The sequence below is a fragment of the Heliangelus exortis genome, chromosome 20 (genome assembly GCF_036169615.1).
Source record: "Heliangelus exortis chromosome 20, bHelExo1.hap1, whole genome shotgun sequence".
Taxonomy (NCBI): Eukaryota; Metazoa; Chordata; class Aves; order Apodiformes; family Trochilidae; genus Heliangelus; species Heliangelus exortis.
The window spans coordinates 3759353-3784017 of NC_092441.1; the positions used below are offsets into that span (position 1 = coordinate 3759353).

General features: G+C 42.8%; 2 protein-coding genes across 4 annotated transcripts in view; one reads left to right on the top strand and one right to left on the bottom strand.

Annotated features, from left to right (window-relative positions):
- The first annotated feature begins 181 nt into the window (after window positions 1-181).
- On the top strand, window positions 182-6207 carry C20H17orf75 (chromosome 20 C17orf75 homolog). The gene is made up of 10 exons (XM_071763979.1): window positions 182-365; window positions 649-729; window positions 1105-1230; window positions 1383-1523; window positions 1714-1771; window positions 2436-2555; window positions 3147-3211; window positions 3324-3460; window positions 4026-4129; window positions 4735-6207. The coding sequence occupies exons 1-10, from the start codon at window positions 232-234 to the stop codon at window positions 4942-4944; spliced, it is 1176 nt and encodes a 391-aa protein (XP_071620080.1). The 5' UTR covers window positions 182-231; the 3' UTR covers window positions 4945-6207.
- Window positions 6208-6964: 757 nt separating this feature from the next.
- Window positions 6965-24665, bottom strand: part of RHBDL3 (rhomboid like 3) — a 58058-nt gene continuing 40357 nt past the window's right edge. For all 3 annotated transcript variants that reach the window (XM_071764003.1, XM_071764002.1, XM_071764004.1), the window contains 6 exons: window positions 23547-23771; window positions 22910-23058; window positions 18436-18548; window positions 16239-16339; window positions 13142-13202; window positions 6965-12453 (listed from right to left, as the gene is read on the bottom strand). In XM_071764003.1, the coding sequence (XP_071620104.1) occupies window positions 12182-12453; window positions 13142-13202; window positions 16239-16339; window positions 18436-18548; window positions 22910-23058; window positions 23547-23771 (921 nt within the window). In that variant the 3' untranslated portion in view covers window positions 6965-12181. The remainder of the gene's footprint in view (window positions 12454-13141; window positions 13203-16238; window positions 16340-18435; window positions 18549-22909; window positions 23059-23546; window positions 23772-24665) is intronic.

Genomic DNA, 24665 nt, shown 5'->3' on the forward strand with positions numbered 1-24665 from the left:
CTTCCTTGCCCTGCCCTTCCTTGCCCTGCCCTTCCTTGCCCTGCCCTTCCTTGCCCTGCCCTTCCTTGCCCTGCCCTTCCTTGCCCTGCCCTTCCTTGCCCTGCCCTTCCTTGCCCTGCCCTTCCTTGCCTTGCCCTGCCCTTCCTTGCCCTGCCCTGCCCGGCCTCGCCTCCGGGGCGGGGAGCAGTGAGCGCAGGCGCGGAGCTGTCGGGCAGCGGGAAGGGGGTGAGGATGCTGCCGGCGCTGGCGGACGGGGATGAGCGGGAGCTGGAGAGCAGTGAGGAGGGCGGCGGGGCGGGCGAGGAGCGGCGGCCGGAGCGGCACGGCAGCACCTACCACAGCCTGTACGGCTACCGGAGCTGCAGGTGAGGGGACCAGGGCCTGGGGAGGCGGCTGCGCGCTGGGCCCGTCCTGCGGGGAGGCGGATTCCAGGCCTTGTCAGTTCCCAGCTGCTTAACTTCCATTTATTCCCCCTTTTCTCCCCCTCCCCGTCTCCCCCTCCCCAATTTTTTTTTTCATCCCATAATGTCCCGGTTCCCAGCTCCTGCTTTACAGCGCCTTAAAGCCATACCTTTCCCCGCCGCAGTGGTTTTTCCCCGGTCTGTGTAAGGCTGTGAGATCAATCCAGAAAACGCCTTTGATTTGCAGAGCCTCGCAGCAGGGAGCGGGCGGTGGGGATGGCGGTGCCGGCAGCTCGGCGGCAGAGACCCCTTCGAGCCAAGACTTCAGGTAAGGGCACAATGCAGGACAGCGAAACTGACCCCGACACAACATCCTCAAGTCTTGTCTGTGTTGCTGCCCGGTGAATTTCCACAGGCTCTGTAATGGATTATTGCTCTGTATTACAACTAGGGAAACACAGGAACAAAGGGGGGGGCAGTGACTCGTTGGTAGCTGCTGGGGAGTTGAGCATCAGCTGACATGGCAGCTCCGGGCTGCTGGGCTCGCAGGAAAGCGGTTCTGATGGGCCAGAAGTCACAGGGCAAATTACCTGTGAGCCAGAGAGAGGTCACAGTGGTCCCCCTTCTAGAAGCAGGTTGCGTTCTGCAGTTGTTCAGAGAAAACAATAACTTTTTCTTTTCGCTAATATTTTGTTTTTTAAAGCCTCTCCTTGCTGGACACAAACTTACCAGCTGAAGCCGAGACTGAGTTGCGCAGTTTTATTGCCAAGCGTCTCACTAAAGGAGCCCTGTTTGAAGGAATGGGAAATGTAGTGTCAGTGGAGCTGAGGTAAATTTTGAAAAACATTTGTGAACAAAAAGCTGTAGGAAACATTGGCAGCATCAAACATCTTGCCATTTAGCTACTGCTGCTTTTTGCACTTATTTATTGTGATATATCTGTAACAAAGGTGGTGTTTTCTTTTTTTTTTTTCTGCACAGCATACCAGAATGTAAAGTTGGTTGTTATTACTGTCGTTTCCAACAAGAAAATCTTCTAGAAATGGCAGCACTGGACTCAGATGTCAACACTCCAGAATATGTGGTTTGTTTCTTAGGTGGCTCAGAGAAGGGTCTGGAACTATATCCTTACCTTTATCTGTGTGGAGAGGGAGGTACTGTAAAAATTACATCCTCATGTTGCCTGTTTCCTGCTTGAAATCAGCCTGTTTGTGCACACCTTCCAGTAACTGCAAGTGTCAGTAACAGCCACCTACTGAAAGGGAAAAATACAGGTCTTAACTGATGCATCTTATTGTCCTTAAGAAGATACTTTCAGACTTGAGCTGGACAAATACATTCAAAGTCTGAAGATAAACCTTGTTTTGGAGGTAAGGTGTAACTTTTTTTAAGTGGTGAAAATGACTATTTATGCAAATTAATTACTAAGAGAATATGGAAGATTTAGTCTATAGAGACAAAACAGCTATTTCAAGTGCCAGTGAGGAAACACTGTGAAATACTTGATTCAGTGTAGTGACAGTGAATGTCTGAGGTGCTATCAACCACACAAGTCAAGTGGAAAAAAAAGGGAGGCAGCTATTTTTTTGTGCCAGTCATAAATCTCTTAAAGGTCAGATTCAGAAAGAAGAATGACTAATAAAAGGTAATGGTCTACAGGAAACTTATCAATGTCATTGTAGATTCTTGGAACTTCTGAACGTTAGGAGGGATTTTTAGTGGTTTTCTCATCACAATTTTTTAATGGAGATGATGCATTTCAAGTCTGTCTCATCCCATCTGCTGTTGCATGGTCTTTGCTCAGCATACACCATAACGTTACAGTTCTGTCTGCCTCAAATGTGAAGCCCTTTATTGCTGATATTCCACATAAGTGTGGCTTAAATGTCAAACTCATTATTTTAGTCTACTATAATTTGAAATTAACAAGGCTCTGACATGCAATTATTTTAGGTTGAACGGATAATTAATATGCTTCTATTGGTGTAGAAATCTAATTTGAAGTTAAAGTTGCAATGTTTCAACTTGTTACAGCAAAAAACCTTGGAGACCCATGTTAACCCCTACTTGAGAAGCTGGTTTGAGAATGCCATATGCCCTATACAGAGAGTGGTACAGCTCTTCCAGGAGAAACTTGCCTTTTTATTACATGCTGTAAGTGTATTTCAAACTGAATAACTAAAAAAGGTTCAGAAGGAATTTCAGTGACTCCATCATGTCTAAAATGTTTTCTTTTCCTCGTTTTTTTTTTTACCTCATGGCAAGTACTTTTTTCCTGGCTTTACTGCTAAAGGAAGTACACAGCAATGTCTTCTATCAATTTTTACAGTTAGCTCATTTTAATTTACATATTATTGTCCAAACTAAAATTAGAATAAAAAGTTAGAAACAGCACGAGACAGCTGTCCCTGCTGTCATTTCTCTGAACCAAAATGGGTGTTACATTGGCCGTGTGCCTTGTGTAATTCACTGGAAAATTAATTCTATCTCTGGTCCCTGGGTTTGAGGAGGCTTTTTGGATGGAATCACTAATAGAGTATAATCAATGTATTCTGAATGCAAAACCAGCTGCAATTACTATAATATGGAATATTCCCTTAGCTTCTACTCTTTCTCTGTGAAGAACAATTTTTCGAGTACCACATAATTTATTTATTGCTAATAACTGTAATATAGCAACAGAAGTAATATGTAATATCAAAATGGCATCTAGCTGCTTTTTTCTTTTATGTTTTTTTATTTAAGGCCTTGAGTTATACTCCTGTGGAAGTAAAAAATGCGGATGAAAAAACAGAAAAAGATATTAGCAGGTAAAGATACTTTAAGAACAACCTGTAGTAGCCTGTTATGCATGACACCCTCCTTTCTTGCTGTTCAGCAGTTGTAAAGCAGCAAGTGGTTCACAGGAGCTTTTTGTGTCAGGTTTCTGGCAGTTGCTGGCCTCCAAGGACTTGTTCAGGAAGGCACGATGACATCCTTGTGTATTGCCATGACTGAGGAGCAGCACAAGTCAATGATTGTAGACTGTAGTGGACCTCAGCCTCAGTTTCATAATGCAGGTGAGATTAAAGCTGTGAATACTTCAGGTTGCACGTTCGTCTCCCTTGATGATCTCTGAGGTCCCTTCCAACCCGGCCAATTCTATGATTCTATGATTCAGAAGCTCATAGGTTCATGCCTAAAAAGCTTGGATTCTAGCTGGGAGCTAAAACACCTATTTTCCTGTGAGGTAGCAGCCAAGTTTGTTTTACCAGATACCCTAAAACTTTGGTTTGAAAATGTTTAATAATAAAATTCACAGTGTGTTTAGTTTGCAGACCATAAAATCATGATTTGTACACTACAGAGAAGCTGCAAAAGTTTTTTTTTTTCTCCCTGTTGTGTTTTTGATAAATGTTACGAAAAGGGATTCAGCAACCAGAACAGAATTTAATGTAACCACTGTAGCTATGTTTGCTTTTCTCTTCCATCTGTATTGTTTTTTGCAAGATTTATTTCCTGGTAAGGGTGTCCTGTTGCCAGTTGTTACAGGAGAGTGATGAAACCAGGTGAACACAGATCTATAGTTACTCTGGGCTCATTTACTCTTTCATATCTCTTTTCTGTGTTCCTGACATGTAACAGGAAGCAACAAATTCTGTGAGGACTGGATGCATGCTTTTGTGAATGGTGCTGAAGGGGGAAATCCATTTCTCTTCCGACAGATTTTGGAAAACTTTAAATTGAAGGTAGCTGTTCATATATGTTAAAAGTCTTTGATAAGGCATCAAGGTTATTGAGAGAGAAAACATTCTTTTTTTCAGCAAAGTTGATGGTTACTTATTATGTCTGTTTATATATCATTAACTGATTAACCCTGAAGCTGTAAGTTGAGGAGTCACTCACTGTAGTTGACAAGACCCAAATGTAAAGTAGCATGAAGGTCTCTTCAGTGAGTACTCAAAAGGAATGTTCTTATATTTAAAATAAAACTCTTTTTTTTTTTTTTTCTCATAAAATACTGTTCATTTAAGCTGTGCACACGCAGCATCTTGTAATTGGGTAACAGGGGTTCAGTAGTTAACACTTTTTAGGTGATTTAGGTGATCTCTCATAATGAGAGAACCCTTGCTACAAGTTTGGGCACTATCCAGGTGTGGTGGCCACACATTTTGCATTATAATAACGGTGGCAATATGCATCAAAGACAATACTAAATTCTTTCATTACTCTTGAGTAGTCATTTAAAATTCCTCCTGGAAATGCTTTTGTTTCTCCTGCTATTCTTCCTTTGCTTTTTCAAGTGTTTTCTTTCCCTGTAAAAGGATAAGAAATGCTCTATTACTCTTCCCAGGCTATTCAAGACATTAACAACCTGAAGAGGTTTATCCGCCAGGCTGAAATGAACCACTATGCCTTGTTCAAGTGTTACATGTTTCTCAAGAACTGTGGCAGTGGAGACATCCTTTTGAAGATTGTTAAAGTAGAACATGCAGAAATGCCAGAAGCCAAAAACGTAGTGACCGTCCTTGAGGAATTCATGAGAGAAACATCAGTGGCTTGAAACGATTTTAATTATTCTGTACTTGTTCAAGGGTGTTGTATAAATCATTAATTTCTTCTGTGCAGCTCAGTTTCACTACTGCAGGACTTTTAATTTATATTTAAAAGTATTACCTAAGTAAAACCTAAATTGTGGTTTCATCTGCCTTTCCTCTTTCTTAGAGAAAGTAGTTGGAGCTCTTTTTAATGTGTAAATATCCAGTTATGCAAACTCCTACATACTTTTCAGTGCTTATCAGATTCTTTGAATGACTTACTCCTTTTCTGAGGAAATCAAGACATTTCATTTTTACAGTCTTTGCAGACACAAAAAAAACAACCCAAATCCCTCACCCAGCAAGCATTTCAATGTTTTAAGTATTTTAAATCTCTTTTAAATTATCATGTTTAATCATTAAGATGTGGTTACTTTTGTTCTAATATATAAAGAAGCACGAACATGTGGATAAATAATTGTAAATGAACTAATAATATTTGTTCATGTAAGAAAAGATAGGAAACAAACCTGTAGTTAATTCCCACATTCTACTTTTAAAGTAGAAGTTTGCTATTCTGGTACTAGATAAACAACTTGCTGGTTGGTGTGAAACAGAGCTGCATTAAACCTGGAAAGAGTTTTAGGAACCAGTCTGTATGTATGCATACATACACTGGAGAGACATGTTAAATTCCAAGGCTATTTGAGGAATTTTCATTGTTTTGTGTTGTGATCAAGACCTTCTTTGTATGCTCTTAGTACCCATCTTGCATAACTGTAAATAATCATGTTTTTCAGTTATGGAGATGTAAACATAAAAATTTTACAGATTAAATATTAACTTCAAATTAATAGAAGTTTCTTCAGAAATTGAAGTAAACTAAGTTCCCAAGTTAATTATTCAGACTTTAAAATATTTCATTGTATTTCAGCAATGAATTCTTACCCACATGACAGGACATTTAGACAGCAGAATCCTTGAAGAAAATCTGACTACAGCTGGAATTAAAACTCCTGAGGCCTCTGAGTGACCATGTAAGGAAGGACTATTTCTGCAAACCTGATGCAAGAAAAAGTTCTTGTTACTTTTCTTTGCAGCAGAGGCTGGTTGAAGAGCTTAACAGGGCATCAGAACAATTCTCCCTGAAACAGTAACTGTGACAGTCTTATTCAAGTTTGAGTGACTGTTTTGCCAGTGCTGTATGCTGATGATAAAAGTTGAATGCTTTCCTGTGACCCCACTGTGTTGAGCCTATAATAAGGTTTACAATAAAACATTCAAATCCATATTGGTCTGCCTACATTAAATTGCAGGAGTGTTGTCCTTGATGTCTACTGTTTAAACACCTTTATTCACACAATGCAGAGGAGCTGCTAGTGTAACATGCAGGAGTCTGCAAGTGTCATTGACAGCTGAGGTAACATGGGACAAAGTAAAAGTAGTTGGAAAATAAAGCAAACCCCTTCAGGTTTTTTCAGGAGCTCTGAGAAGTAACAATATTTTCCTTCAGAATGTTTTATTCAGAGTAGAGCACCACTCAATAAAACAGGTCACCCTCTGTTGCTCTTGTACATCTTCAAGTTGGAGCACTGATTGTGGAGTGTTTTGCCTGATCAGGAGGCAGGGAAGAACTCACCACTCAAGAAGCTGGATGTGAAGGACTTGTGGCTGTGAGCTGGTTGGAGTGTAAGAAATCACTGCTCTAGTCCTGACCAGTTCCTTGTGCCCTCAGCTGCTGGGAGTTGGACCACATCCTCATGGGACCAGGTGTTTTACAGTGAGGAGCTCTCTCCTAGGCACAGCAATGCTTGTGATAAACTTTCCCTGAGATGCAACCACAGCTGCTTTTCCCTGTCTTCATCCTGGAAGTCTCAAGAATAAACCAGATGAAATGCTAAAAAACCTGCATTACTTCTTAGCTGACCCAAGCTTTCTCTTGTTTTTCTTGTTTTTTGGCATGTGATGTACAACAGCTCAATTTTGTTTAAACAAACAACAAACAAAACAAAAACCAAACACCAGAAAACCAAAAAAAAAAAAAACCACCAACAAAAAAAATTTAATGGATTCTGCGCTCAAATAATATTGTTACAACAAAAATATACAGAATGTACACAATACAAAAATATTTGGAAACATACAGTAGCATCTTATTTTGCAAATATCAATTTATTTTACCAGCCCTTAACGGGAAGTATCATTTGTTCAGTATTTTAAGGCAGAAAATTACATTGTTTAGTGCTTTGTGTTTAACACTTGGAGGTGTTGTTAGCTTTAGTAGGGTATTAAAAGAAAAGCTGCATAAATCTTGCTTTATTTGCAAACTGAATGGACACTGTGGGGGAGACAGCCATTGACTAACATACCTATGAAGCTCACTGGAAATTAAGGTATTTTGCAACTTGAATCAGACCTAGGGAATATTTTGTGCTCTGTGTTTTAAAGTACCCTGAAACAGAAATTTTCTGTCCTACTACTGGCATTTTGGAAATACCTCATTAGGAAGCTTTTTCCAGTTAAAAGCCAGTGATTAATGGTGACATTAAAGATAGATTTACCTTTAAACAAGCTTGGCTTCTGTCTTATGTGTGATTCTTTCTTTACAGAGCTGAAAAATGCAGTTTCCTGTTATAGCCAGCTCTCAGCATCAGTGATTGTAGAAGGAATTTTTGAGCCATCTCACAGAGCACTGCAGAGCAGCCACTACTGTAAAAGAAACAGAACAGCAGCAATGTTTGAAGAAGCTAAAACCCCAGAGGCACTGGCCTTTGTTCTCTAGATGCCAGGTTTGCCTCCAGAGGTTGCTGGTGTTGAACTGCATCCATATTCTCCAGTTTCACTTTGGGTAAAGCCCATGGATGGAGTTCCCAAAACAACTGAGGTGAGCTTGAATCTATGTAAACAGGCAGACTTTGAGCTCTTCACTCACTGAAGTTTGTGTGAAAGTCCTGCCCGTGATCCTGTGAGACTGATGTTGGCACAAAACAGCAGCTGCCTTCTGAGGTCAGCAGAGCTGTTATTTTAGTACCAGCTCTGAACATGTCCATACCCCAATTCAAATCAATCTAATCCGACTGAAAACATCTGGGCAGTACAAGCCATCAGAGGGAGCAAGGTCTTGAGACACAGAATCCCTGAGCTTTGTTTCCAGTCCAGCAGCCTCAGACAACAATAATTTTCTGGCTCTCCCCTTCCCCATTGATAAAATACTTTCTGCTGCTAAAGGAGCAAGTAGTGAAGAATCACAACATGCCACGTAAGTGCTAAGATTCCTCATCCACTGATGGGGGAAAAAAGTGACACGAGATGTTGTGTTAAGAATTCAGCAAAAGTCAATTCATCAGCATTTTTACAGCTCCTCTACACCTCACTCAGAGATTGCTTCTCGTAGCTTCCCCTCCCACTAATCTTCCCCCCCTCCTCTTTCCTGTGTTATTACCAATGTGTGCAAAATTAATCTCTACATGTCTCTAGGCATCTAGAAATAAAAGGTGCAATTTGTAAGCCCTGTGGACTTTGATCTACCTGGCTCACCCCCTCCTTCTTTCTCCCCACGGCTGTTTGAGCCCCTTCTCCTCCTCTGGGATGAGAGGCATCAAGAGCCTCCCAGCCAAACCCTCTCTGCTCGGGCCATGCTGCCAGCAGGTGTCCCTGAAGGATCTGCAACCAGCACCCCAGGCTCTCCCAATCTGCATTTCTGCTCCCTACACACATCCTCTCTGGGCTAGTGCTGCAATATATTTACTAAATGGAAAGTACAGCACAGAAACGGGTATTTCTTTTTCTATTTTTCCCCAGGTATTTTCTCCTCACTCAAGGACACGAGCATAAAATAACTTCCTCTGACATTCACTGCTCAAATTTGTACCTTGGTAACAGTCCTCACCTTTTCCTCTAGCACTGCACGTTTGTAAGGTCAAATAGAATCACATTTTATCCAACTGATGTAAAATCCTGGCAGAGGCTGAAATAAAACCAAAATAATCACCAAACCCAGTCCCTCTGAGGATGGCTCCTGCAGGAACACGTTGCTGACTGAGAAGTTGGAACCACAAGTGAGCAGGATGGAGAATATTACATCTCCAACATAAGCCAGCAGCTTCAAGGACGTCTGGAGGTAAAAGAAAAGCCTGTTTGCTGTCAGCTCTGTGGTGCTGCAGCACTGTGGCACTTCTTAGTGCATTACAAAACAAGAATTGGGTTTCCTGATATTCTGTAAAAACAGTCTAAGCTTTCACAGTATAATTTTAGTTATTTAAAAAAATAATTATAAAAGCTTAAGGACTTTGCACTGCTCCTGACTCCATGAGCTGACTGATTCTTAGCAAATCTGTGTACAATCTGTTGTATGTATGGGGAGAGATTTTAGCTGTGATGAGCACAGACATTAGAGGATTTCATTTCCTCATGCACAATAAATCTACTACTGTTTTAAAGCCTGGCCTTTCTGATGCCCAGAACTGCTTGTAGACTTACTCAGACAGGGCATGGGGGCACAGGATTCAAGTCAGAAAAGATGAACAGTGTAAAAGAACAAGTCATAAGCTCATCCTCAGAGCTGTTGTTAATCAGTTCACATACATTATGTTCATTTCTGGATGGAAAAACAGGACTGTGTGTGTGCCAAGTATTGCATGATACCTACTATAGATCAAGGACCCAAGAGGGGCACCTGGATTACTCTGTTCAGCTCCCTCCTACTCCTGAGCAGAAGCAAAGATTTGTTGTCCAGGGTAAGGCTGATGAAGAAACAGGCAGCCCTAGAGTTGTAGCCTGCTGCTTCACCCCAGAGCAGCACAGAAACCTTCCATAGGGAGAAACTGAGGTGCACTAAGTAGCTTTCAGTTGAGAAACAAAAACTACAAGTCAATCAGCACATACTGTGCCCTGGTAAATTATTGGCAAAATAATGTGTTTTGTTGCAAGTGAAATTTTCTATTAAAAATGTCAACGTTTCCCTAAAACTTGCAGGGGAACTTCCATTCCTGCTCACCTCTGGTTTAAAGGCATCTGTAATTAGAAAGGCTTAGCAATAGGTAAGGAAAGGAATGATCTCCTTACGTGTTAACCATGTTTCTGTCCATATTCTCCTAGCTTCACACTGTCCTTCTTGCCTCCAGCTCCCCAGGGAGATGATCTTCACAGCTACAAAACTCACTGTCCAGCTCCTGATCTGAAACAGTGCATGCAAACTCTCACAACTGCTCTGATCTGGATGAAAAGTACAGAGCTAAAATGGCATGAGGAACTAATTCCCTTCTCCCTTGTGAACCCACCTGACCTTCATCCCTTCATCTTGCTCCTTGAGCTGTGGGTCCATGGGCAATGTACCAGCCATGCAGAACAACAAAGGTGCAGTTGCTCTCAGAAATCCCATTCCTGTGCACAAAGGTGGCAAAAAATTGTTTCTTTTGCAGGTAAGGCTTATTCAAGACGGTAGAAACACTTATTTTCTCTCCCCTCCCTTTCCCTGAGGAAACAGGAGTTGCTCTAGTGCATTCTGAGGGAGCAGAACTTCACATTTCCTGTGAGATTTTTCCCATAAGATGCAGAGAAGGGGCAGCTGATAAGCACTTGCAAATGTCCTCTCTGTGAAGACAGACTCCTACTGGTTTGTGGTATCATCTGGCAGTACCAATTACACAGCTGAGAGAACAAAGCCCACGATATAGAGACATTTTGCTACAGAGCAAACACAACTGCTGCAGTGCCTGTGGCACGGGCTGTGGAAGGCTCTGGTGGCTGGTGCCTGGGCACCAGTATGCAAACTGAAAAAAGGATGGAAGGAGATAGTCTGGAGAGACTCCTGTGGGTGCTTTAGCCAAACCATCAAAATAGGTGGGTAAAGCAGAGAGAAAAGGAGCACATCCATACTCCTGGACTGTAATTTGGCAGCTTTCTAAAGTGAGAAACAAAATAATGTAAGCACCTTACCAAGAATGTACCTAATAAGAACTTTTTGTGCTACAGATGTTCCAGCCTGGTCCCCAGGTTGGTGCAGGCAGTGGATGGGCTGTGCTACAGACCAGTTACAGATTGCTAAAACCTGGGCTTGACCAACAGTAAGCAAAAAGGCATTGTTGCACCTGCCTGCTGCTTGGAGCTCCTGAACATCCATTGCCTCAGGAACAGGTATCCTCAAACTTTTCATCAGTTTCACAATGATCACTGTAACACCTTTTCCATTTCAGGGGGAAATTGGTGCTACACACAACCTGATTTAACTCCACTGACTTCAGTGGACAGATTTGGCCCCAAATGGACTGTATGGCTGTAAAGACTAGATAGTTCCCACCTGGCACTGCTATAAGGTGATCCTGATCCTACTTTTCTAGTAAGAACCTGCTGGAAGAGTTGAGATCCTTGCTAGGAACTCACCACAGGCCAGGCATTAAATCCACATGACCAGAAACAAAGTGAGAAGAAAACAGCACCTGATTGTCAGCTGACAAAGAACACACTTGAATATTTGCCTGCCTTTTCTCCATCCCTCAAAAGAGAAACTCCAGTCACACCCTCTAGCCACAGTAGGCTGAGGGAAAAATATTAATTAAAATCAAGTGAAACATGCACAGTTAAAATCACCTCTGTCTGTGTGCCCACAACACTCCAGGATTTCCCAGGGTTTATAGTGCAATTTAATTTGACCTGTAGTTAAAGACCAGTCTCCATCACTTTGGGTGATCAAGTTCTGCTGATTTCTTAGAAAGGTGCAGGTTTCACCATAGGCTAAAATATCTTAGGAACCATTCAAGTAATTAGACAGTGGCACTGGTATGGCTGAACAGTCAAATGTGGCCATGGAAACCAAACCCAAGCTGCCTTGTAAGTACCATGTGAGTCTCTAATTAGTAAACGTCTGCTCTTTTTCCCTTTTAGTGCTCAGTAAGACTGAGGAGATTCATTCAACAACTGGCCATAATTCCAGCACTGACCTGGAAAATACAAATACCTCATACAAAATATTGATGTGTGCTAGCAAACCAAGTGAAAGTGCCCAGGTACAACCTGCCCAATGGGAGCTCTGGCAGTGGAGAAACTGCAGGGTCCAGGCCAGCCAGCATTACAGTACCTGCTAGATTTGTGAACAAACTGATTAGCCCATTCTTTTGAGAGATCTTTAAGCATCTCCTCCAGCACACACTTGTGTTCAAAAGAATCATCCTCCCCTAAGTTAAATATAAAAATAGATCCTCCATCTTCATTTATTTAACATAGCTGACAGATGACTTCCTCTCTTGAGTTTTCTGTCCCATGCTTTCAAGGAGGGGGAGGTAGCTTTAGATCCAACAGGCTGTAGGCAAAAATGTTCCAGAAAATGGCAAACAAGACAAAAATTACATAAATAGAGAGGAAGATCCACCATAATGTCTGATCTTGGAGCCTCTGCTCATAGTTCCTCAGGATGATGACACCAAGGGTAATTCCAACCATCACTCCTCCCAGGTGAGCCATGAAGCTGGGGTGTGGGCATGGTGGGTAAGCAGAGGGGTGGAACCGCAGCCACACAGCTCTTCCAAATTCAAAGCTCACTGGAACAAAGAAAGAAAAAGAAATTAATTGTCTGGGTCTATCACATCTTCAGTCCATCTCGCAGGCAGCTCTGCATCCCTGAAGAGATAGAGGGCAAGAAACTCTTTTGGACAGTGAACAGAGAGAAGCTGGGAAGCCATGGCTGTGTCAGGGTTCTGCTCCAGGGACATGAGGCCTTCTCAGTGGCTGGTAAGTGGTCTGGGTTTGTGGAGGTGTAGACACAGGTAGGGGAATATTCACCTTTCAAAATGTATACCAGAACAACTTGAAGTCTGTGCTGAATACACAGCCTGGTTTTCCTCACCATGCCACCCCAGGGCTATGGCTGGAAGATAATTCATTAATGTGTGTATAATGCTGTTGCCATCTGAGATAGGAGGTGCTCTAGGAAACCTAAGTATTAACATTACAAAAGCATTGCTTGTTTGCAAATCCAAAGACAAGAAATTCATGTCCTGGGTCTTCACAAATGGCACAAACTACAGATGCTGGCTAGCAACAAATCCTAACTCACAAATGTTTGTGTTGAAAGCCAAAATTTGCATTTGAGATTGCTGTGGTTTCTGCTGCCAGAAGGTCCAGCTGCAAGTTCTACCAAAACTGCTGCAAAGTCAAAATTCTCTGAAACAGCCTGAACAAGGACAAGGACAAACAAAAGAGGACTGTGTGGGTGCCAAGTATACTTACTACAGATCAAGGCAACAGCCATGCGCAGCAGTTTGAATTGGCACTTCATTCCTGACCAGTTCTGGGAAAGAGAAGGAAAACAAAGTGATGCTGCACACACACCTGGAGGGATTTTACATTCAGGTCTGCACTGAAGAGTATCAAGGATGACAAACCCCTTTCATTGCCTTTGCTACCTGGCTATGAACTCTCCAGTCACCACATCAAACAGTTGTGTCAATCCCAGAGAAGATAAAGGACATGTTAGGGACACATCCAAGTTATGGAGAGTCCACCACTTCTTTGCTTGGCAGGCTTACTGAATTTCCATGTCTGGCCTTCCCATTCTTCATTCTTTTAACATGTTATTATGATGTTTCACCTTAAAATTTGACTTCTGAAAATATTTGAATTTACATATCTTGCAAAATTGTTGTATTAGGCTACATCAAATAAAATTATATCAAGTAGTACCTTGTGTTCAACACAAGCATCATTCTGGTTAGCATCACACAGCTCATCATGATTCATGTGGGAGCCCAACACTGTCACCCATCAGGCAATTTCTCAGTGCACTTCAGCCCTACTGCACTTTTCCAGTGCCACTGCCTGTACCCCAAGCTACCTGAAATTCTGCAGCTTGGATCTTCTTGCAGAGCACACACAGATAATGAAGACTTCAGTTAAAGCAGATCAAGGAAACAATGCTATAAAAAGCCTGGATCTGGCTGCTTCTCTCTTCAGGCTTGATCATTAATCAATACAGTGGAATAAGGATCTCAGAATAATAGTCAGAAATCCTAGACTAAATGTTTAAATTACACCTTTTGAAATGTTTAAATTACACCAGTTGAACAAAATTTCCAAGCAGAAAGAGATCATGTTCTGGGGAGCTTAGATGTATGAAAACACTGCTCTTATTATTACTACTAAGTGACTAAATGAAATTTTGCCTGTTGAAAGCAATATGAGATCCCAAGCTAGATAGGCTGCTTGTGACAAATTCCCAGTTCATCACACTGAAGGAATTTAAAAAACCCACTTGTAAACTCTTCAGCCTAACTTTTATGGCATCCAGTGACTTTGCAGCCTGCTGAAGAAATATTCTGCAATACATACTACAAACATTCAAATTTTATGTGGACTCTATTTGTAAATCATTTCTGTGACTCCAAAAATTCAATCTCTACAAAATAAGTAACTCATTTTCTCTCTCCACAGAGACACCTAACCCAGTCAGAAAGCTCTGAACTCCTGCTGATTAACACTGTGCTGCTTCCTTCAATTTTTCATTTCCATGTAGCTCTTTTGAATTCCCCCCCTCACTCTTTTCCTTTGGGTGCCATGCTTTATTGCTTTCCCCTGTTGGTTATTTTATGTATGTAATTCCAAGAATATTTATTTTACCAACAGGGCTGTTTTCATTTCCTTTGGTTACCAGGAGGCACTAGAAGATACAAGAGATCCTCCCTGCAACAGTCCCTCCTCTTCCCAGCACTCCCAAAGTGCCTGTGCAAGACTTTGCCTTACCAGCAAGAGGCCAGAACATCTTTTTGCAGTTGGGAGCATTACATCTGGATACCAAGTGAGCAGAGAGATAAAAGAGGAGGAAAGAAAAGAAGAAAACAAACAAACAAACAAACAAAAAAAAACAAACCCAAAAAAACCCCCACACCATCACAAAACCACAAAAAACACCACCAGAATGGGAAAGGCAGTAGAAGTATTTTCAGATGAGAAAAGAGTCAGCAGATAATGGAGAAATACGGATGCTGAGGTAGCAATTGCTAAATAGATTTGGAGAAGGTCAATGAGTAGTGAAAAGACAGGCCACTTAGCAACACTTTAAAAAGTCTGGGGAAGACTCCCCAGACACCTCCAGCAGAGCTTCTTCCTCTAAAGCAAACTAAAATTTCCTCCAATGTCCCCCTCTGACCCTGTGAATCTTGGTGTGAAGAATCCCTGTGCCTGCATTACCACCCTGTGAGACAGAGGAAACTCCCTCCTGCTCCTCTTTGCCTTGTGGCAGGGAACACAAATCCTACTGAAACCTTTGCAGAGGCACTGCAGAAAACCTGTGGTATAGGGGTAGCCCCTCTCCTCCACTCCCTGTCTCTCCACCAGCCACTCAAACTGACCTTAGTGACAGCCCCCAGCTCCTTCATCCTCTGAAAAGCCTGCAGATCCCAAAGGAGACCTTTTCTGCTCAGGAAGCCACCCCCTCTCCCAGCTGCTCCAAAGGCTGCCTGGGGCAGGCACTGTGTGGGCTGCAGCTGACTGCACTGTGTACAACCATGGAATACAAGGTTTTCTTGTAGGATTGACATGTTTTCCAGCACCCATATAACAGATCTTCTGTCTCTATTGCAGCCAACTTGCATTATCTTCCCACTCACACCCCAGGAGAGGCTGTGTTACCATTGTTTTCATGGCTATTCTGTTCTGATGTTGGTGGTACAGGACAGACGTGCAGCCCTGTGCCCCCACACATGAATCCCAATCACAGCAAAACCAGTTCTGTCAGCAAAGCCATTTTTGCCCAGGGGTCATCTTAGGGGTGACACAGGCAGATCTGCTGACCTTCGCCACCACCTACCAGAGGACCTTGGATGAGCTCCTGTTTCCAGGTCTTAGAGGAATGAAGATGCTGGCATTTACTGACCTTGGCAAAGTCCTTCATTAGGTGGTATGGCAAAAAGATACATCACCAGTATGGTCAGGTTCAGCTTCAGTCTGGGTTTTACAAATGGAGACAAAGGATATTCTGCACACAAATCCACCCAATACCAGATTTCCTTAGGCCTATGCAGACAGAAACAAGTCTGCAACTCCTGCCCAGTCAGTCAGCCCCTTCTTTTCCAAGCAGTTATCAGGCACACTGATAAACCCTGGATTACCAGCATCTTTGGCTTCTTATGAAAAGCTGCCACCCACCAGGGCACCAAGCCACCATGTACAGAGTAACAGTTCCGTTCCAGGACCACACCTCTGAGATAAAACTCTTTACTGGGGCAAGTTCTGAAGGACCAACAGCTGGGTCAGGCCCTATTTCCAATCCCTTTGGGCCACCAGACCCAGCTCACTTTCAGAGAGGTCAGTCAGTCATTCTGGTACTCACCATGACTATATTGGCCAAGTGAGCTGAGACAAGAGCATACACACCTCCAGAGGAGCCCACCACAGGAGCAGTCATATCAGCTACTGACACTGCCAGGGATCCTGGGAGAAAGAAGAAGGGTTTGTGACAATTGCCAGCCACGCTCTCTCCTACCCTACATCCCTGCTACTGCCTGTTTTGTGCTAATTGCTGCAGGTCAGGGATATAAAGAGAAGGGGCAGGGACAGGATGGGGGAATCAATTGACTCGTGAGGTTCAGTCCTGTAGTACTGCCAAGACAGCAACTGATTGATTCCCTTGCATCTACTTTAAAAGCAGCCAAGTAAGGCAGGAGCTCATCTTCAAACCAATGCTGCAAAAAGGCATTTGCACCCTGATGAAAATAATAAGGAAGATGTCCAGAAAACAGAAAAATGTCCATGTTTTTTGCTCACCTAGAAATAAAATAGAAGCAGTTCCCATGCTGGAAAGACAAATACTTGCACAGTGAGAAGGAACTGAGGACATGCAGCATAGCATAAGCCTCTGATCAAAGCACAGCCTGTTTCTTATAAAACCTGAGAGTAAACTAGCTAAAAATAACCTGGATGGAGGCAGTAAAAATAAGATAGCAAAATGACAGGTCAGTCATATAAAGGCACCACTAATAACAATACATCCAAACATAGATACTGCTTCTCCTTATCCCAGTCAGAGGCTTGGATCTGCTCAAAGCTCCTTTCATTGCAAACTTTAAGAGTAATTTAGGAAAGAGAGAGAGAGAAAGGCAGACTGATGTCACAAGGCAGGGATAATGAAGATCTTTGGGATGAACAGGAATGGGAAAAAGACACAATGGCTAATCTTAAGAGAGTCTTCAGTAGTACAGAATCTAAAAACCTTCTTTGTTAATTGCTCAGCTCATTCTGCGTCAAGAAAGTGCTGAGGTACAACCAGACACCTCTGCTGATAGCTCTCTCCTTTACTGTATGGCCCTGAGACTTCTCAGATCTTAAACACTGTCATTAAGGAAAAAGAGAATGAGAAGTTAAGAAAGGAGTAATGGGATCTGCAGATCCCATGGGCAGCAAGTCCATGACCACAGGAATCTGAAAGGCAGATGGGTCATTCACAGTGCTTGCCTGGGCTCCAATGCAGCAGATTCAATGCTCATTTGTTCTGCTTACCTGGCACAGGTGTGCTTTGTGTATTCACACACATAAATGAAGACTCAGGGGTTGGTAGATGGATCTATGTAGAAAAGCTTATCTGAAAAGTTGCAGATTGGGGACTACTTTAGTGCTTATTAAAATAACAGGGGAGGGGTGATGGAGCTGTTTTGCTAACTCCTTTCTCTACAGTAAAGAGCAAGGAGTTTGTCCTGTGACCTAATCCAATTATTCTTATTCCAAGTCTCTCTCCTGGAATTCTGGATTTCTTAGTACCCAATGCAGCCCATTTTACTAAGGCTTTACCTGTCAGTTATGGAAAACAATAAAGTTATGTAGCTGGGAAAAAAAGTCACCATGCATCTTGAACTACAGCAGTCAGTCATTGTCTGAGTTCCACCGTGATGCCCTTAGTAGTTCTCACACTTCCCTCCTGTTTTAATTAGTTGTTGATCTATTTTCAGCTAACTTCCATCACCTCCAAACTGCTGGAAAGGCTATATATAAATAAAAGCAATACAGCACAAACTACAAATCAGTCAAACCCCATGGCTTCATGATTAAATACATTTTCAGATTTCTGTGCACTGCTCACAATCTACAACCAAATACTTCTTGCTTACTCAGGCTGTAGAAAGCAGACAGGACAGGACAAATGGAGGAAGAACTGGCACAGGACCGGGGAAAAAAAAAAAAGACTCTTCATGCAGGGATGCCTGTGATGCCACCTTTCTTCTAGACAGACCTCTGTGGGACACAAGAGGAAAGGAACAGCATGACCTCCACATTTAGGAAGACCACCTAAAGCAAGGCTATTTTAAAGTAATAGCTGTTGATGTTTTCTAGCAGACCTCCTAAATACAGAGCCTCTGGCTAGTTAGAAACAGATGTCAAGTTGTAGCATTTTTTCCCACTTGCAGCTTCCAAATGAATTTCAATGCACAGACCAGTGACTCCTACATCCAAATGTCACACATCTTTTACACAAAAGTCAGCACAGACCATTTTCAGCTGTTTCTTTACCTGGGCCATCCGGAGGTGTCACCTACCTGCCACAACTCCAGCAACGTACACAAAACTGATCCTCGCAGCTCCGTGCACCATTTCCAGGGGAATCCCAACCAAGAGCTGAAGGACAACATTGAGTCCAAGGTGCTCTATCCTGTGGCAAGGAAAAACAACAGTTGTCCTCTTTTCTAAGTCCTTGTCTCCCTTGAGGCAGAGATGTCTTGGGAAGGATATCAAATAGCATTTGTTTCACGAAAATAGATATAACACTGGGAAATACAACAGTGTCTGAAAAACACAGGACAAAGAGTTGTGATGTTTCTTCTCTTCTTGCTGTTCATTATCATTTTCATATCCACCCAGTCCCTTTCAGCCAAAGACTTTCTAACTTGTTCAGTTCTTAGTGAATTGTTTGACGTTTGGGTTCTTTTGTTTGTTTGTTTTTAACAGAGGGTTTGAAGAAGTTAAATGACTTGTCCAGAAAAGCAGCAAGATGGCAGCAGAGCCTGAAGCAGAGGACAGAAACTTGACCTGCTCCTCTCTTCTCCCCTCCTGATGACACAGCCCTTCCCTGCCCATATTACAGCACCATGATGGGGCAGGGATATCACCTGAAGAGCAAGGTAAGCCTAACAGTCCCAGGAGCTGCCATTTCCTTGTGGTACATAATGCCAAGTTATTGTCTGAGCTGTCTGACCCCCACTCTTTCTGATGTGCCCGTGCCAGTGTGATCATGGTGAGAATGGGAAGCAGAGGGCATTTATCTCTGGTTGGGTGTCCAGTGAGACACAAGTTGTGTTCACTGGAGATCTCTGTTCACCTGCCTTCATTCCCATTACAGTCAATAACAAAACTTCCTGCTGGGAAAAGCCTTGTAGTAAACCCTGATGTGCACATCAGCAAGTGCAGGACCACTGGCAGCCAAGAGGTAGAAAGTATGAGAGCTAAGACTTGCATATTTGACATACTCCAGTGCAACAGCTTTCTCCTGTGCTGGATCAATAATTTCAAAGCAAGTCTGTTGTCCTAATCAATAGTATTTAAAAAAAAAAAAAAAAAAAAAAAAAAAAGTCTTGCCACTTTTCAAGGCTCTTTACAAATATTTACCCATGCCTTTGCTGTCTCCAGGATCTTGTCAGTTAGCAACAGCACCAGGCCCCTTCTCAACACTGTGCTGGTACCTGAGATTTAGCCTGTGCTGGCAGGGCTGTGACCATGCTGAATGGCCACATCCCACTGGTGTTCTGTGTGAAGACTGCCCAAGTCTGGCTTACACAGCAAATGGACCCAAGTGACACAGTGGTACCCTTAACACACAAGCCATCTTTTGGGGGAAAGAGTGTAAAATAGTTAATGCATTGAAAATCTACACCCTGTTTTATACAAGAAAAGGATTTCTCAGACAGCCACTAGCAATCTTTGGTTTTAGTGCATTTTCACAGTTTTGGTCTTTCTTTATGTTACCATAGCAATTTCCCATATATATCAGAAAAAAATGCTGATGGCAAGATGCAGTAATGACAGAACAGTCTCATAAATGATAATTTAAAGCTGGACTAGGAAAAAACCTAATAGAAATGATACTGCAGGAAACAGTTCTTTCCTGAAATCTTAATAGGCTTGTTTTCACCAAATGTCTCTCCAAGGATAAATTTCTCTCCTGAAGGAGACACTCAGCATCACAATTTGTCATCAGGGGAACCTGATGCATGGTACTGAATGCTCCTGTTACTTTGCTCAAGACTTTTGAAGCCACTGGGCACAGACATATTCTGGTACCCATTCTGATCCTGCATGTTCACAGAACTTGGGAACCAAATTAGGAACAACCAGCAAAGGTCAAACTGATATCACAGAAAAGATCCATCCAGAAGTGCCCTTTTACAGAGGGGAGGGGAGAAGCTTTGGCTGGCACACAGTCAGCACCATGAGGCACCACCTGACATTTTCACACAAAGCACTGGGTCTTATTTTTCAAAGGAAGCTTTTGTAAGAGCTCAAAGTTTATCTTAGACTCTGAAGTGACTGCTCTGATCCATGGTTCTTAAAAGACTTTCCAGGAGCAATTCCATTCACTTCTCCTCCCCGTCATGCTAAGAAGGCTCCACAGTCAATAAGCACCCATAAAATATAATTAGCCTTTGCCAGTGCTGGATGTGTCATTCTCAAAATGACAATTTCATTGATTTATTGAAGACTTTCTCCTTCCCCAGGACCAAACAAATGGGACTGAGCATAAATGCAAGTCATTAGTTATGGCAGTGTTAGAAATGCATGGGCCCCAGATAATCAATGTCTGCTTTCCATGAAAGCAGAAGGGCAGAATTTACAACTTTGCCTTTTCAGCCCTTGACAAAGCCCCCTCCATCAGGACCAACATACAGCCTGTGCATTTTTGGAATCTTTCTAGAGGCACAGCTAGCCAAGCCCTAGCAACTGCTGTCTTCTTGGACACCTTATGGCTGTCACTTACTCTTCAAAAAACCAGACTGAGTGCACTAAATTAGGGAGCAGTCCACATTTCCATTTTAAAGTCTCAGCTGGAAGCATGATAACAATAGACCCCATGGCATTGTGTTAGCTTCTCATTTGAAAATGAGAGGAGAATGATGGGCTTCCACTAACAAATGTTATTACCTTTCCAAGATTTATCTGCTCTACTGATATGAAAGGAGCTTAAGGCACAGAAGTCAGCAATAGATGAACATTCAGCCTAACTCCAGCTACTGCAGATAAATCATGGGGTTTATTGTTCCAGCAGGACTCTCCATTGTTTTGAAAGCTACATAGCTAAAGAACTTGGAATCCATCACAAAAACAATGAGTTGCCTGCACACCACCTTCCCCACTGTTCATTTCTGAGCCAGCCACAGATATGAAATAAACCTGAGATATTTTTCAGTCAGTAAGTGTGAAGAATGCCAGAGTACTGCTTGCTACAGGAAGGAGTGACATTGCCCAGGTCAGGCAAGCAGGCCATGGGTGATACAAGAAAACATTTAACTGCTGCACCAATTGCCCTTCTGCAAATGTACCCAAAAGCAATCTGCAGTTGCATAAATGACATAGTAGAACACCACCACCAGAAGAAAATCCAGATACAAATTACCTAGCATTAGTTAAAATCAAGTGTTTCTTGCTTTTACAAACCCATTTTTCCCCCTTATCCTCATTGATAGAAACTTCCAGTCCTCATTTTACATAACACATTTCTCACATCAAAGCCCAATAGCCTCCACTTGCAAACTGAAACCTGAAACAGACTTTTTTGGAGGGACTTTGCATGCAGAGTACAGATGTTGCCACAATGAGAAGTTTCATCTATGAATTTTTTCCTACTTTCCCTTTGGGTGGAGTCAATTCTGTCCTATGGATTTTATCCAGAGCTCTGGGGCACATCTTGTGCTGAAGGGCAATTACAGACCAAGGCAGAGAAGAGACATCAGCATGTCTTCCATCAGAAACATGGAAAAGGAAAATAACAGCTTGGTGTTTCTGGCCTTTCATAGAAGAACATTGAACGATGGGAATATAGGCTTTCTGTTTAAGAACAAAGGGCCTTTATCCAGTTTCAAACTATAAACTGCTGTTAAAAATCTTGTTGCTGTGACTTTTCAGTAACAGAATTTTTAAAAATTGCAATTATCTGCCAGGAATGTGTGAAAATAATGATCTGAAAAACTGCTCAGAGCAGGCAGAGTGTTTTGTACAGGGATGAAGTTTCCTGTGACACCCGCTCATCACCATGGCATCACAAACATCACACAATTAAGTCTTTTTTAAATCTTGGGAGGACTAGCACAGTCAAGAAGTATAGAATTAGAATCCCCATGCCTTCCATGATTTTCCCAGACCTGCTACATTCCTCCCATGGAATGCAGGAGGATGCCTTTCACATTCATTTTGCATTAGATGCACCATTCTCTATCCATGTGGTCAGAGGAGATTGTCACCTCCTTAGGAACACTGTTGTTTGCACAATGTGCACAAAACAGGTGTTCAGTCTTGACTCAGGCTTCTAGGCATTATCTCAGTCCATACAGAAGGGGCACCATTACTAAGTGACAGCATACCATAGGCACAGGGAATTTAATTGACTGTTCCAGCCTCAACTGGGAAGTCTATCAAGAATGCACCTTGTAGTTTTTCAGTTCCACTCAAGCATCTTTGCAGACTTATTCTGCCACTTGCTTATCCTCTTTAGAGGAACATTGGGCTTCAACCTGGCCAGTTTTAGGAAGCATACACTAGGAAGTGCACAGTAAGAGGAAGGTGTGGTCCCAGCACTGCTAGGGAAAAGAGCAGCATCTGTTAAGTTCCTTGCATTGCCTCCTCCCTTCAGAGCTATGAAGGTTTGCCCCTCAGTGCCCAACACTCCACAACAGATTCAGATATTTATATGCAATTTAAAATTTTTTTTTTTTAATTTATTTATGAGCTGATTCTGTCATTTTCTCCTCCCCCTCCTTCAGGAACCTGAACTTTGGAGAATCTCTGTGGTTTGTAAGTACTCACCCTGCATGCATGAATATGTAGGTTAGGTACCTCCAAGCCTGAGCACGGAGCTGAGGATGGTAAAGTAATGCATTCTTCAGGTATAAGGGATGTGTGACTTGCAGCACAAATCTGTCTAACATCACTCCATTGTAAAGGAAAAATGCAACCTAGAAGAGCAGGAAGATTCCTTGGTTAGCAAACACCTTCTCTCACTTTGTAGCTCTCTCTTCCCTCCTTTTTTCTCTCCATTCACATGACAGAGGCAACAGCATAGGATTTTTTCTTCCACTTCCATTATTTGAACTACCCAGATTTTAAGTCCTCAAAAAATTTTGCCATAGTTTCGTAAATTCTGTAGTTTCATATATTAATGGTTTCAATGGACAATAGCTATGTTTGGAGGCAGGGTAGGACCACGGTCTCCACTTACACATAGACACAGAATCACAGAATCAGCCAGGTTGGAAAGGACCTCTGAGATCATCAGGTCCAACCCTTAAACCCTCCACACACACATGCAGAGGCACAGCTATCAGCTTTGTGCCTGTCCTTGTCTGGGCCTAAACGAGTCCCACTCCAGCCCTCGATCAAGTCCCCAGCAAAGCCTTTGGCAGCGTGGTGTGGGCTTCCAGAGAGAGGGAATTAAGCTCCTTGCCTCTACAATAGTGATGGTGATCATGAACCAGGGTGGGGGGCAGCAGGTGTAGCTGTCATAGTACCACTTGCGGTCAATCTCTCTGGGCAGGGTCTCGTAGGCCACGTGGCGGATCAGCCTCTGCGAGAGGCTCAGCCCCGTCTCCTCCAGCAGAGCTTTGCTGCACAGCCTCCTGTTCCCCTGCAGGATGGCTTGGCGGAAACTGTTGGACCTTTTGTTGCTCATCTGGGTTAAAAGAAAAAGAAGAAACCGTGAGGATACAAAGCAGAGCCTGGGGGACGTACATCTGGGGACATTAATGCTGGTTTGACAGCACCAGATCCAGGCGGGCAGGAGAACAACCACCGGGGGGGGCTTTAGGGGTCATCTCAGGATGATCGTGGGGTGACCTACATGGAGGTGGTGTGTGGAAAACCAATGCCAGGGTTTTTTCATTGTGATGGAAATAAATGAGGTCAGAACTGAACAACGGGAAGGCAGAACAGAGGCTGCTGGTGCACCTGGCTGTGTTCTCCATCCCATTGTCCAACCTTCCTCTGCTGTCCTCACCACCAGCTCTCACAACACACACGTTCCTGTGTCCTCCTTCCCTCAGCTCCTCCTGCTCTGTCACACTTCCCTGCACCTGCCATAAAGCAGCAGGCACGTTTGCAGCTTCTTACCTTTGTGTTCTGGCCCTTGATGGCAGAATTGAACTCTGGGCAAAGAAAATTATCCCTATTTTGTAAAACAAAACCATATAAGCAGCAGCAACAAAAGAGCAGCCTACACTGATGTACAGACAGTCTTAGCCACTGTAAATTTGCAAAGGGATTTCTTCTTTTAAAGCAGTTGTCCTCAGAGGGAGCAGGGTTTTGAGGTGGTGCAGGCTTTGGATGATAGAGCTAATGTGTATATGCCTTTTCACCTTACATACATAGAATTAGCTATCTATCTTCTGAGCACATGCTTTCCCATAGATGCATAATTAAAGCAATTGCATTTGCAAATTAGGCAGATGGAATTTTATGCCCAGTCTGCTTAGGGAAAAAAAAACAAACAACAAAACACCAACAAACAACCAAAGCAAACCAAAACAAAAAACCAGGACCAAAACCCAACATGTCTGAAAGGACTGCT